The sequence below is a fragment of the Fundulus heteroclitus genome, chromosome 23, assembly GCF_011125445.2.
Source record: "Fundulus heteroclitus isolate FHET01 chromosome 23, MU-UCD_Fhet_4.1, whole genome shotgun sequence".
Taxonomy (NCBI): Eukaryota; Metazoa; Chordata; class Actinopteri; order Cyprinodontiformes; family Fundulidae; genus Fundulus; species Fundulus heteroclitus.
In genome coordinates, this window is record NC_046383.1 from 18,899,933 (window position 1) to 18,914,577 (window position 14,645).

At 39.4% G+C, this 14,645-nt stretch overlaps 1 protein-coding gene across 7 annotated transcripts in view; it reads right to left on the minus strand.

The window, feature by feature from the left end:
• Nucleotides 1-14,645, minus strand: part of stx3a (syntaxin 3A) — a 29,833-nt gene that overhangs the window by 10,893 nt on the left and 4,295 nt on the right. For all 7 annotated transcript variants that reach the window (XR_002428714.2, XM_021321186.2, XM_036127160.1 and 4 more), the window contains exons 2-7: nucleotides 1,584-1,658; nucleotides 1,372-1,471; nucleotides 979-1,053; nucleotides 780-850; nucleotides 426-534; nucleotides 272-345 (exon numbers count right to left, since the gene is read on the minus strand). Coding sequence is in view for 6 of the 7 variants with exons in the window: in XM_021321186.2 (XP_021176861.2) it covers nucleotides 272-345; nucleotides 426-534; nucleotides 780-850; nucleotides 979-1,053; nucleotides 1,372-1,471; nucleotides 1,584-1,658 (504 nt within the window). In the remaining variant the exon portion in view is untranslated. The remainder of the gene's footprint in view (nucleotides 1-271; nucleotides 346-425; nucleotides 535-779; nucleotides 851-978; nucleotides 1,054-1,371; nucleotides 1,472-1,583; nucleotides 1,659-14,645) is intronic.

Here is a 14,645-nt window from a genome sequence, read left to right on the forward strand (position 1 = left end):
CAGTTACGTTCCCTCGTACTGATCACATCTCCGCTTAACCCACTCTGTTCATCCCTACACTTGGCCGTGTATCGGCACAGCCCACTTTGGTGGCATTTTTCAAAATGTTAGATGGTTTAGTTACACCTAAAGGAATTTTACAAACCTGATAGTCATTTTTAAAGTTATACTGATGTTTTTAACTAAACTGTTTTTGTATAATTTGAATTTATTTTAAATAAAGTTTTGTTAAAAAAATTAAAATAATAATTTCCTCACACAACAAACATACCCCGGCAGTGAAAACAGCAGCATTTCCACTTTCCAACATCTCCTCCAGCTCTTCATCTGTTGTAGCTTTTCCAGCTGGACAGGACAAAGTGAAAGAAAACATCCATGGTTATGGCATTAATGTATTTATTTGTGTGAACGTAGGTGCAACTTACTTATCTCAAGCTGTCTCTGAATACGTCCTTTACTCTTCTCCCTGAATTCCACCTGCGCTTCATTATACTTAGTCATGACCTCCACAAACTTCCTGGACAGCACTGCATGCTGGGAAGACAGAGCGGATGGCAATTATTGTCACCAAGATTTCTGGAGATCCAGAACAGGTGTGCAGTCATTTTTCAGTCATTTTTATTTATTTTTTATACATGTGCCAAATATTTTACAGAGTTTTAAAATAAAGTCTCTCATAAAACATATTTAAAAGCTATATAATAAACAATTTGGAAACAGAAATGTCCATCAAACCACACAAAATGGTTTCAACCAGAGGCCATGTCAAGAGAACGTACCTGTGATTTACGTATCCGTATATCAGCAGACACTCTCTCCTGCTGTTCTGACTCCAGGTTTCTCTCAATGGCTGGAAAACAGTCCAACTTTCACACTTTCCATTTATCTCAAACACATCCCACAACGTTTTAGATCAAATTCTGAAAACTTTTTAATCATTGTGACCGAAAGCGGTGCGACTGTCACAGCCAGACTTACTCTTGAGTTTGTTTCTTGCATTGTTGGCCATCTTCTTGATGTCGTTGGTGATTGCTTCCAGGTCATCCTGTGTTTCTGAAGAGAAAGAGCATTCAGGACGGGATAATTTAGTCTTAAACATGAATATTCATATAGAAAGGAAGCTTCTTTATGCTAATGTGTGCAAAGAAAATGAAGATGCGCGATGGCGTATGAAGGATTTCCTATTCTTGACGTCAGAGTTTAATTTACGGTTGTAAGAGTTTAATTTAGAACAGAAAAAATTAACAAACAAGAAGAAGAAAAAAAAACAACAACTTGATCCTTGTGAACTAGGTTCAGCTGGGTAAATTTGCATTAGAGAAAACCTGGGCAAACAAAGTAAAGCAGTTTAGTGGCGGGGCGGTGTCTCACTCTGATCTGACGTGGGAGCGGACAGGATGACCGAGTAAAGCTTTTTGACTTCAGCCACGTTCTCGTCAATTTTATCAATACTGTTCCTGATGTCCTCAATCTGGAAACAGACAGGCCACAATTAACAATATTACCTAAAGTTTCATCCTTTAAAAAGAAAAGAGAAGATGGAAAAGAGGCGAGGTCTAACAACGGTGAAGATAAAACCCGACCTGAGAGAAGAACTCGTCCATGAAGGCTGCGTTGTCCACAGCGATCTCCACCTCGTCGTCATCTTGATCACAAGTCTAACGTTAACGATAGAAATAAGGCAATTAACTGAGAATGCAGGAAAGTCATCAGCAGAATGAAAATGCTGTTTATAATTTGTGAGCCTTTTAATGCCATTTTAGATTACATAGAAAACAGGAAGTTCCTGCACAGTTTTAAACCACTTTAGCTCTGCAACTTAAACCTGTTTTCAGACGACTTGTTTTGTTAATGATTGAAAAACCTTAATTTAGGAAAAGTTAGGTAAAACTGCAGCTTTTCAGATTACAATAGAGTATTGGTTGAAAACATTACCATCCTCAACAGATCACAAGTTGACTAAGTATTTAGTCCAAGTAACAAAAACAAAGCTAGCTATCCAGTGCCAGAAGTTTCCCCAATATACTGAATAAGTAAAATGTACTTATGGTTTAATTCAAATAAGATTTGAACTTAAACATTCAATAACTGAATATATTTTTAGTATACAAATGTGAAAATCCATTATACATAGAATTTAATGATTTAAGTGTTTGGTTCCGGTGCCCCGAAGCACAACATGGAATATTTCAACAGTCCGTGTGGCTCTTTAAACAAACCCCAACATCTGATTGGATAATCCACACAACAAGTCAAATTCTGATTATTTATATGAGAACAGTGTTAGCCAAGCCGAATAACTTTGAAGGCTAAGATAAAATAAATTCCTGAGGTGCTGCAGCATGGAACAATAACAAAAAAGGTGAAACTGTCATTCTTTTTTGTAAAAACATTTCAAACAATTACATATTTAACTCATTTTATGCTTCAACATGCATCCGATTCCTATTTTAATTAATTAATGACATTTGAATAGTCATTGAATTACTTATTTTAATTGAATTGCAGCACAAGTGGGGTTCTACACACAAGCAATCTACTACTGCAAAAATACAAAGACACTTTAAAAGATATTTTAAACATGCCTTTGATTTCCAAAATACACAATATATTCTTATATATTATATATTCTTTAGTCCAGTGATTCCTGTTCCGCTTCAAGCAAGCAGACATTGAAAAGTTGACTTAAATATGCTGCTCAGTCTACATATGAACCGCATTCAAGTTTAAGAAACAAACTATTTGAACGTAGGCATGTCTAAACACACATTTAATGATTGACATGTTGCAACTCTGGTGGATCAGAGATCTGCCATTTCACCCTCATTTCCATTTCATAGCTACAAACAAACTATTGTGTAACCATGTAATTAAACTATGGCATGTCTGTTTCTTTTCTTGTAGTTTATAATTTATTTCCGTAATTTTAGAAAATGCTTAAGATTTTCAAACGTAGGGTGAAACTAAATGCAGCTGCATGTCATCTGAAACCTTGACAGTGTGCTCTATTCCCATTTATTGTGGTTCTGACCCACGTTCCACCAGCTGACTCATAAAACATGACAGATTATGACCCTTGATCACAGCATAACAACTCTGAGCAAACTGCTGCTGCCAGATATTAGATTTGGAGTCATAAAATGACACTTGGTCGTGGATGCAGACGCAAAACGCACACCAGGTGGACATGACCGGACATGTGGTCTGTATCACTGCTTAGGGTACCATTTTGTACCCAAAAAGTTGGTTAAAAGATAAGAGATAACAAAACAGTCAAATTATTAATACCCAATGAGAAGACAAATTAAACTTTTTTGCCTAAACAACAACTTATTTTTACAATTAGGGCTGGGCAAGTTAACGCGTTAATTTCGCGTTAATTCATTAGACTATTAACGGCGATATTTATTTTATCGCGCATTAACGCATGTTGCTCACATCATGCTTTCAGTCAGTGTCAGTCAGCACGCGCGCTGACTGCAGCGCGCTGTCTCACGGCAGCACTCTCTCGCTCCCCCTCCCCTCTCGTACATGGCTCAGCGGCGCCAGCCAATCAGCACGCAGGCTCAGCCTGGCCCGCGCACTCAGCTCTCACACAAACTTAATACACAAACAGCTGAGAGAGAACGCAGCAGCGAAAAAACATGAACAGAGGAAGTAGCACCGTTCGGCTTTATTTTAATACCGTAAATGAAATCAAGCTGTATGTTTTGTAAAAAGCCGGTTCATTTAAGTGGAAACACAACAAATTTATCTAAGCACGTGAAAAAACATGAAAACGTCGAGCCCCAGAAACGGAGAGAGGAGACGAAACTTCTGTCATTGCCCCGACAGACCCACAGACAGACGTCTCTGACTGAGGCGTTTCAGTCCTCCAGGGAACATCCAGGTAGATCAGTGGATGGATGGATGGATGGAGCCCACACATAACATGTAATTAGGACCTTGAAAGAACCCAGTACATATATTAAAAAGTGTTATTTAAGATAAGATAACATTAGTTAATCCTTTTTTTATCCCACGACGGGGAAATTTATAGGATTAAAGCAACAGGCAGGTGCATACAACACAGACAAAATTACATAAGGATTGAAATAAATAAGAGGTGGATTAGCGAAAAAACACTGAACATAACATTATTATTATTATTATTATTATTAAATTGTAATAATAAAATAAAAACCACAAAACCAAAAAGGTCAACAGTTTCATGATACATCAAGCTTAGGGACTGGCTAATATACAGCAGGTCAAAAAAGGCCATATTTTGGCTGCAGTGCTTGTTCTCTTATGAAGAAAAGATCAACTAGTGCACTAAATTCAATAGATGGGTTGAAAATATCCAGTATAAAATAAGTGGTACAAATGTTACAACACTTTTGTTCATATGGCAGCAGAACATTAAAATAAAAGTGCTCTTTACACTACTTTTGAATTCATTCTTGGAGTTTGTAAATACAATGCGATTAATCGCGATTAATCGCGATTAATCGCGATTAATCAGGGCGATTAATCGCGATTAAATATTTTAATCGTTGCCCAGCCCTATTTACAATAAAGACTCATTTTGAGCCATTCGTGTGTGGCTGGGGGAGTATATGTTAAAAATAGAGCCGAGCATAAACGCCTTTCTGTATATTTCACCGTCCATGTGGTTTAAATTGAGGGGAAAACACCAGAGGATCCAGGTAATTATTAAATGCAAATCCATGAAAGAAGAAAACAAAGAAAGTTTCTGTACTTAATCAACAAGATGATTGGTCAACTTCCCCTGAATGTCTATTTACAGTAGAAGTCAAATGAACTCCCATGTGTGACACCTATTGAAACCAGATATTTACATATAAAAAGAAAATTCACCTTATTACCATAGTTTTTAGAGATTGTTCTCTGATTTTCTTCAACGTTTTCAAACATTTCAGATTTTGCCTAAATTATCTGACAATGCAATGAGGCTACCATGGATTTGTCCAGCTATAGCATCATTAGGGAAGGAGATGGACTCTGAGAGGAACATGTTTTGGTATGAAATTTGCATACTTCCCCAAGAATAAAAACAAAAGCTGCTAAGAGAGACTCATTATACACTGTGACATGAGTTCTGTGAAAGTCAGCAGTGAAGAAGTCCTTACAACAAAAGCGTCAAAGAGCCAGATAACAGTTTGCAAATGCATTTTGGAGAACTGCTTTGTGGTCTGATGAAACTAAAAAAGTGATGTGTAACCACCGTTACTACCACTGTTGTATTTGAAAGGAAAAAGAGGGACGTTTACTAGCCTGAGATTGTCCCAACTGTGAAGTACAGGGGAGGCAGTATCATGCGGAGGTGGGTCAGGAGCACTTTAAGGAACAGATGGCATCAGGAGGAAAGAGCAATACATGGACATACTGACTAACTGGACATCCAAATAGGTGGCTGGACGATAATTCAATAATATATCGATTGATAGTCTTATATCGATGATAGAAATAAAAGGGTCGGTAAAAACTTCAATAGAATAACAGTTTTCCATCCTTTTGCATTCTAGCCATGTAGGTTAATATTACAGTCATTACATCCTCCCAACCAATCAAATGCAGACACATGAACGCTCCATCACCAAGCTCCGCCCCCTAAAAGAGTTCAGAGAGCCCACGTTCTTTTCTAAAAACTTGCAGTTTTGTTAGAAAGTTGGTTGAATAAAGGGTTGAGTTTGAATTCAGTGTTTGTGTGTACCGTCTCTAAAAGTCACTAAGGTCACTAAGCAACAGCATAAAATGTCCAGGGTTGCACTTAAAATATGTGATTTGAATTTGTTGATAATTATTGTTGCCGATTAATATGACTTGCATTTTATCTATACGCTTTTTATCTACATCTTCCAGCCCTACAACAAAGTACCGTATTTTTCCTGGACTTAAAATCCTGAAATTTTTTCTAAGATTTATGCATTACAGTCTGGTGCGCCTTATATACGACTAAAGTTGTGCTTACTGATTTTATGTGGTACAATGCACTCAAAAATCTGTTAAAATGTGTAAGTACGACATTGGTTAGCAACGAAGCGGCTCCGCTCAATGGATATTTGAAGCATTACATCACACTGTGTCATTACGGTACAATGTGTCACTACCAGATTGGACCCCAGAACAGTCCACAAGACTGCCTGAGTGTAATGTCTAAACTAGAACTGCATTCATGTAAAGGCCCCCACATACTCGGGCATACTTCACTCCGCCACGTACTCAAGGAGGAACAGGACTCAAGGAGGACTCCGTAAAAATTGAGCTCTGCACATACCTGTATGCGCGACCACTCACACGGTTTCAGACAATAAACTTCTTCTAAGAAGTCTTTACATCAAACTGTTTTATACGTGACACTGAGCTTGATACACCGAGTTGCTCCAAGCAGGTGGTCGCAAGGATGGGCGGCATCTCAGTCCCTCTCTGTTCTCACTGACAGGTGGGAGCCTTCTGGAAAAGAAACGGCTCTAGGTGCTCAGCTAGCTAATCACACATTTTACGTTCCATCCCGCCGCTTCATCCCACTGGCAGAAAGTTTGGGAATTGTAGGAATTTTCCACAAGAAATGTACGCAATGGTACGCTGGACTATGAAGGGTAAAACGTCCACGGAGAGTCAGAGCGAGGACTGCGCAGGTCACAGTATGCGCATAGTACGCTTGAGTATGTGGGAGCCTTTAGGCAGCCCGCGTCCAAAGTACGTGTTAGCAACAATAAACCTAGTAAATTAATTCAATATAAAAGCTACGTTTATTTTGGCCTTGTGTTAGAAACAGGGCAGTGTAGTCCTACTACTCTGTCCTCCCGACTGAGACAGATAGCTCTCCCTCCCAGGAGAGAGTGATGTATGTGAAGGGGCTGAGTGATATTACACACAGGAAGAATATTTACGGCACCTTATAATCCAGTGCACCTTATTTGTAGACAAAGACATGTTAATTCACTCGCCTTATGGTCCGAAAAATACTGTAAAGGTTTTGGTGTGGGCATGACAAAGATCTGGACTCCATGGAAACTTATGAGCAGAGCTTAAATGTTGTGTGCGAGCAAGGCAGCCTACAAACCTGACTCCATTGCAGCGGTTCTGCCAGAGAGGAATGGGCCTAAATTACAGCAAACTACTACAAGTGGCTTGTGGAAGGATCCCCAAAACGGTCGACTCAAGTCAGTTTAAAAGGCAGCTCCATAGAAAGTGTATGTAAACTTGTACAAAAAGTACAAACAAAAAAAAAAAGTATCTGCAAATTGTCTTTCACAGATATACAAAGGATTTCATAAAGATTGTGTTAATAAAACTAAGGTTAATAAAACTATAAAAAGCCAACCATCAATATTTAAGTTAAACACAGGTGAAGTAAATTTGTGTACATTTAATTTATTCAAATATTTTAAGTTAAATCTTCACTATGGCAAAGTGTATACCAGTGTTTTACTCAGACACGCCACACTGTTGTTAAGATGTGGAGTGGAAAACGTTGGGGTTAGACCACCAGTATACAAGCTAAACCGCTTCCTGCTTGGTCAGCATGACACATCAAAGCATAAAAATAATGGTGTCACGCTCACCCAGTGGTGTATAAAGTCATAAATCTGCAGGTTTTAGATGATTTAGTGCTTCAGCACACCTGACTCAAAGGAATGGGTGGTTTGCGTGTTCCTGGAGAACTCGATCACACGCTGAGGAGCTAACTGGGCCTTTTGAATCCACCCTGCTGGAGCAGAACCGCGTCACGAACAGGACGCCGGCCCTTGGACGTCCCCTGCTCCAACCAGACCACACCCAAGAAATTTATTAGACAGCCTGACTTCGCTGAAGTTTATAAATAACAAATAACGTCACTGAGAAAAGTCGGCAAACATGGAGAGGTGCAGCTGGATGTTTACACGCCTGCGGGAACTCCGCCTGCTTTCAGCCGGCGTTAAAAACCCGTAACTAAAGCGAAGCGTAAACACGCGCGGGGTTCGTGTTTTCACAGCGTTAAGTAGAAGCAACAACAAACTGGGTCACTTGTTTCTTCCCTTTTTAGTCACTTCAGCTTTTTTTTAAAAAAAAACATTATGTTTTACTGTAGCCAGGTGATTGAGCTGGTTGGTGATGTGAAGGCCTGATGCGCGTCTGGTAGTGTGAGTAATGTGTAACCAGGTCCGGACGCCTCAGGCGTGACAGTCAGGTGTGCGGCTGGGGCCAAAGAGTGGAAAAAGTCAGGAGACGCAGCTGTTGGCTTCCCTGCAGTCGTGTCAACTGCCTGCGTCTTGATTCAAATAAACGCAGAGTAAACGGCCAATCAGAAGGCCTTTATGTGCCCTATAATTAACCCGCACAACGTTTATCATTTAACTTGAAGGAACATTGTTGTTTAGTTATTTATAGCACCTTGAAAACTGAATCATGCCCTTTGGACTGATTTACATTTTTCCAAGTTACAACCATAAAACTTCCATGTTTGTGATTGTATTTCATAAGATAAACCAACACAAACAGAGTAATTGTTAGGAAGAAACGAAACATGGTTTTCAACATTTTTATATATATATATATATATATATATATATATATATATATATATATATATATATATATATATATATATATATATATATATATATATATATATATATATATATATATATATATATATACATCAGGGTTTCCCGCAGCGCTATCTTGGCGTGGCGGCCGCCACGCCAAACTCACGCTACCGCCACGCCAACATTCCAAAAAAAAAAAAAAAAAAAAAAAAAAAAAAAAAGTGACGTTAACACGCGTTTTCGCGCGTGCGTGAATGGCATGGAAAAAACACATGGATACCCCCGCTCCGCGAGTCTGTCCGCGGAAAACGTGTCGTCCACCCCCGCTCCGCTCCGCGAGTCGGTCCTCCCCCCCCCGCTCCGCGGAAAACGTGTCGTCCAGACCCCCCCCCCCCCCCTCCGCGAGTCGGTCCGCCTCGCATAAGCAAATTCCTGCGGGAAACACTGTCTGTATATATATATATATATATATATATTATATATATATATAGTATATATATATATTATATATATATATATATATATATATTATATATATATATATATATATATATAAAAAAGCTCAAATATGAAGTGTTGGTGTGCATTTTTATTCCTCCCGGTTTACTATGACACCTGTATATCAAATTGGTACCACCACTATGGCAGATAGTTTATAGATATGTCTATAGATATATTATTAATTAATCTGTAAACACTATAACTCATACATAACTTTTTATCAGGCAATTCAATTAAATGTTATTTATATAGAGCCAATTCATGAAACATGTCATCTCAAGGCACTTTACAAAGTCAAATTCAATCATATTATACAAATTGGGTCAGATTATACAGATTGGTAAAAAATTTCCTATTTAAGCGAAACCAGCTGATTGCTTCAAAGTCCCGACAAGCAGCATTCACTCCTGGAGAAGCTTAGAGCTACAGGGAGAGTCGTCTGCATTGTCCATGGCTTTGCAGCAATCCCTCATACTGAGCAAGCATTAAGCGACAGCAATAAGGGCGAGCAAGAGACAAAACTGACCGGTTTCTTGCCAAATAGTGAACCTACTCTGTTCAACTACACATTTACAATGGAGTTGCTTATATTAAACATTTCAGACCAAGCTACCACCATGTAAGCACAAAGCGGTCCATTTTGTCTCTTGCTCGCCCTTAACATGCAAAAAATACTTAATGACTTATAAAGTGTTGACAGATTAACATATCTATAAACTTTTTATTAGCCATGTATAAGGAGAGCCTTATTGTAAAGTAACAAAGAAAAGCACTTGTTTTCAGAAGTCACGTAATTAAAAAAAATCGATTCCACTCTGAGGACCTGCAAGGCCCTCAGAGGTTTGTTAGAAAACTGTAGAGCACAAAAAAGACCTAGAAACAACAGAAAGGTGAGGGAAATGTTTAGTTTTCATTGAAGCAGTTAGCTTATAAAATAATATCCAAGGATTTTACAGTCTCATGAAGCGGCTCATATTTAAATCAAGCGTCTAAAGACAGCAGATCTACCACAATGTGGCCAGCCAGCTAAACTGACAGCCAGATGGAGACAGCATTAGTCAGACCAGCAGCCAAGCATGCTGTGGTAACACTGGAGGAGCTGCAGAAATCCACTGCTCAGGTGTGATCTGTCAACAGGACAACTACAGGGTTCTCGTCAGCGCATTTCAGCGTAAATGGGCTGTTACGCTGACTCCAAGTACACAACCAAATGTACTTAAGGGCTAAAAAAAAAAAAAAAAAAAGCAGATCTTGCATGATACCCTTTAAACTTATTTTAATTCACCGATACATTTGTCTCAGAAGGAGTGGCAAAAAAGAAATCCCACAGGAAGTCCCATGTGACTGAGCTGAACATAAATGCACGCCGCACTTTTCACATTTTATTTTTTGAGAAGACTTTGAAAGCTATTTACAATTTTTTTTCCACTTCGCAGTTATGAACTCCTTCGTGTTGGTCTCGCAAGTAAAATACCAACAAGAAATTAAAAATGGTTTCCAAATACCTTTACAAGGCAGCACTTTAAAAAGAGACCCAAAGATAAACTCTAAAGCTAAGCGAAAAATATTTTATGGGTATAGCTTCCTTGATTTGACCGCTTGGATTCTTTTTTCCAACTGGACCGTGGCGTTTATCTTCTCACCAGTTCAAAAACGTGCCGTTTTCTTTTTTTTTTTTTTTCCCACAGCGTTTCATCCAAATTCACCTACGCGCACCTTCAGGATTTCACTTGCAAATGTTTTCCTGGACTATTTGGTTCAGCCTGTCGTGACTAACGACGCCAGCGTAGAAGAGTTCCCTGGACGTGTACAGACACGGACTTCACTTCTCACTCTGTCATGTGTTTTTATTGTGTTTTTGTTTTTTTGTTTTCCATCAAAAGCAACGCTTGGCCTCGCACATTGAAACCTCCCCTCGCGCGCAGTGCTTCTGCAGCGGTTAGATAACAACAAGCGCTCACTTCCTTCCACGGGCTCATTCAGCAGAAAACGAGAGGAAAAAGGGGTTGATCTGTGCGACCGGCCCTACAGCAGAGGATCAAGCGGACACACACGTATACACACACACACACACACACACACACACACACACACACACACACACACACACACATACACGGGACGCTTTCTGTGCAGGACTCGACTCAAAAACCTGACAGGAACAATCGGAGGAAGAGGGTTTATCCCGGAGGAGGGCTTTTGAAACTGTCACAAGCTCACATAACAAATCGGCCATTACAGTCAGAAGAGACACTTTAGAACACGTACTTGTAAAAAAAGAAGGCTATAATCACGGTTTCAGATCTGATTATGCAACTTCAAACGACTTGCTGTTCGAAGAAAACTACTTTGAACCTTTTTTTTTTTTTTTTTTTTTTTTTTAAATCAATGAACCTAAAGAGCATCGATTACAGATGTGAGCTGAAATGCAGCTACAGTGACTCACGCTGCACCAAATGAGATTTTACACCGAAACAAGAAAAGGATAATCTCACACCGAACATTGCACGATCATAATCTTGACTTTTTTTTAATAAAGGTCAAAAAAAAAATGGCACAAAACACACTGAGGAAGCATGCGCCGGTGGGAAGTCTGGTTTGTTCCTTTAATGCAAAACGTCATTGCACTTCTTGTGCATACAAAAAACACCCATATGTCAGGTTGCATAATTCCCTGTCAGCAACAAGGCGATGGCTGAAAAGAGGTTTTACATGTAAGCAAAGGCAGGGAACCTTTGCCTCAGAAATCAGTGGCTTTTCTGAAAGGGCTCCATCTTCATATTCTTCTTCTTCTAACCGCCCTCAAGGCGGTTTCAGGCTCTAGATTACAGTCAAAGTGAACAAGCTTCAGCTCCACTATATGAAAAAAGGAAACAAAAACGAGTCGAAGGCCTCCATTTATAAACCAGGATAAGATCATGACTGAAAATCTGCCAAATCTGCAGTGACACATCGGAAGGATCTGGATTTGACGGACAAACTCTGTTTTTGTCAAAGAAAGCCTGGATCAACCAGATCCGTCTTGGTTGGACTTTATTTAAATGTCTCTAAAGCTACCACTTCAATGTCTGACAACCAAAAAAAAAGCATAAAAACTCTCCCTACTCAGATGTATTTTAACTTCTGGAAAAATAAAAGCTGCAAACAGATGCAGCAGGAGCAGAGGGCTAATCTGCTACACCCAGCCCCCGCCCACATTCAGTTTTTGTCCTTTACAGTCAAGTCTTTTTAAGAAAATATATTGCTTTCTGTTGAAAACTTTGATGTTCAGCTAACTTTGCAGACCTAATGGTTAAAAAGTTCCTATCTTAATCAATTCAGGTGTTCTTAATAGAAAAGCACCAATCAGGCGTCTGCTGGTCGACACAGGTTTCTGGTTTTCTTTGGACTATAAATAACACTGAAGAGAGAAAACTGAATGGCAGATTCTTTGAAATGGAATTTGGTTTAAACCTGACAGACAATGAAGTAATTACAACATATTTAATCATGTTTTAAATTAAAAGAAACTCAAATGAATTGATGTCTGATGCGTTTCTATATGTTTTTTTTCCTCTTTATGATGCATTTTTTTTGACTGATGCCACTTATATTCCGGAGCGACTTATAGTATATAGAAAGTTTCGCGCATGCAAATACTGCTGCCGGTGATGATTTTGGCCTGTTGGACAGACTTCAGATGCCCCTGATGCACACATTACATTAATATTTTTAACAACCGAGAGGCTAAAGCCATCAAAAAGTTGTGGGGACATTGTGATGACGGCCAGCCGGCTGGTGTCAGAACTACAAACGTCGCCTTAACATAACATAGTTGACAGTTACAGTCAACTATGTGGAAATTAACTAGTTCCTCAATGGAAATGATCAAAACAAAAGTTCCTGATTTATGGCGCCAGACCGCATTTATCCTGTACACACTTTTGATGCTCCTTCATGGAGCAGTAAGCCATGACCTGTCCTCTATTCGAGGAAACGCACTTAACCTTAAGACGGGTGTCTTTAAAAAAAAAAAGTCTGCAAATCTAGAAGAAAAAAAAAAACTTTTTTAAAAATGCCAAGCTGAAATGAAACCTGTTTAAAATCGCAAGGACTTTAAACAAAAAAATGTATAAATAAATATGAAAGTTTTTTTTGCTGAACTCCATTTTCGATCTCAGACGAGGGAATAAATAACGTCACCTTCGTGTTTGGCGCTTTCCACAGTCAGAAAACCAGGGGGACTTTCAACCGTTGAGCTGAGTGACCAGAACATCCACTTCTAGAAACAAACGGCAATAAAATGGCATTTCTCGTCCAGTTTTAAAATTTAAAGACACGTTTGCAGATGGTGGTTGAACAACAGGGTGGGGAAGTGACAAAAACAAACTATTTTATAGTAAAAATCACGATCCCCTATGCAAAGTATCTCTTCTAATAAAAATAGGTGGACGTTTTTAGGGCCAAACAACATCCTTAACAGATTTTAATAAATTTTTGCCAGCTTACGGTAAGTAATTTTTTTAAATCAATTCATTAATTGATTAAATACTATAATTGAATATCACTGAATTACTCTGTGTGCTCGTTAGCAGTACAGGTTAACTAGCATTATGGGATAACTGGGTTTATTTTTAATCATTAATGCTGTTTGTGTGGCTCAGATTCAAAACAATGATCGATGTATTGCCCAAAAGGCTGCAATGAATGTATAAACCACATATAGCTTTATTACAACAAATACCACAAAATACAGAGGAGAAAAATTGTATTTAAATGCATTTGGTTCCTTCTTGAGGGCGTATTCCAGTTAGTTTTTTCAACTTTGAGAACATTTTCAGGTTAGTCGGGGGAGCAGTTCGCTCTCAGTGGCAGAATCACCTTTAACCACAACTTACCGAGACTTGTTGCCGAGACAAACCGGGCCCGATACACGTTTAAGATTTGCGGTCATGCAAATCTGCAACCCGACAAGGGGTTAGGGTTAGCGCCGTCACAGAGGAAGCAATGGCGGCGCTGCTACAATTCACCCATTCATCAGGACTCGAGAGGGGAACCGAAACCAGCAGGCCGTTGGAATAAGAGTGCTGAATAACTAGTCACGCAGAACCGGAACCAAAATGTGGCTTTAGCAGAAACCATAACCAGAGGGGAGAAAAAAAAAAAAAAAAGTCAACAGAAAGCTGCTTCGGCTTCTGCATCCGCCTTTTGTCGTGCACACAGACACACACACAGGAGGAAGCATCCGATCCAACCACCTGAGTTTAAAACGTCTTGCGCTGAAAGTCGCCAGGTTTACTGAGCGTCAGGTGATTGTTGGCAGGAGCTTGGGCAAACATTTACATGAACGTAAGGCAAGAGAATGACACATATACAGTCTAGATTAGAGGCAGCAGGTTAAACATTAGAAAGGAAACCCAAGGAGGAAAATCAAGGCGGGGCCGAGGAGGGGGATAAGGGGAAAAAAAAGATAAAAAGACGAATGAATGACGGGGGGAAAAGTGGCAACCATGATGATCCTGAGAGGCTCGTTTGGCTTCACACACACAACCAACATTTTCTGTCAACTTCCCCACACGTGAACGGCCTACTTAGGCCACCATCTGAACTTCCTTTCACCGACGAGAGGAC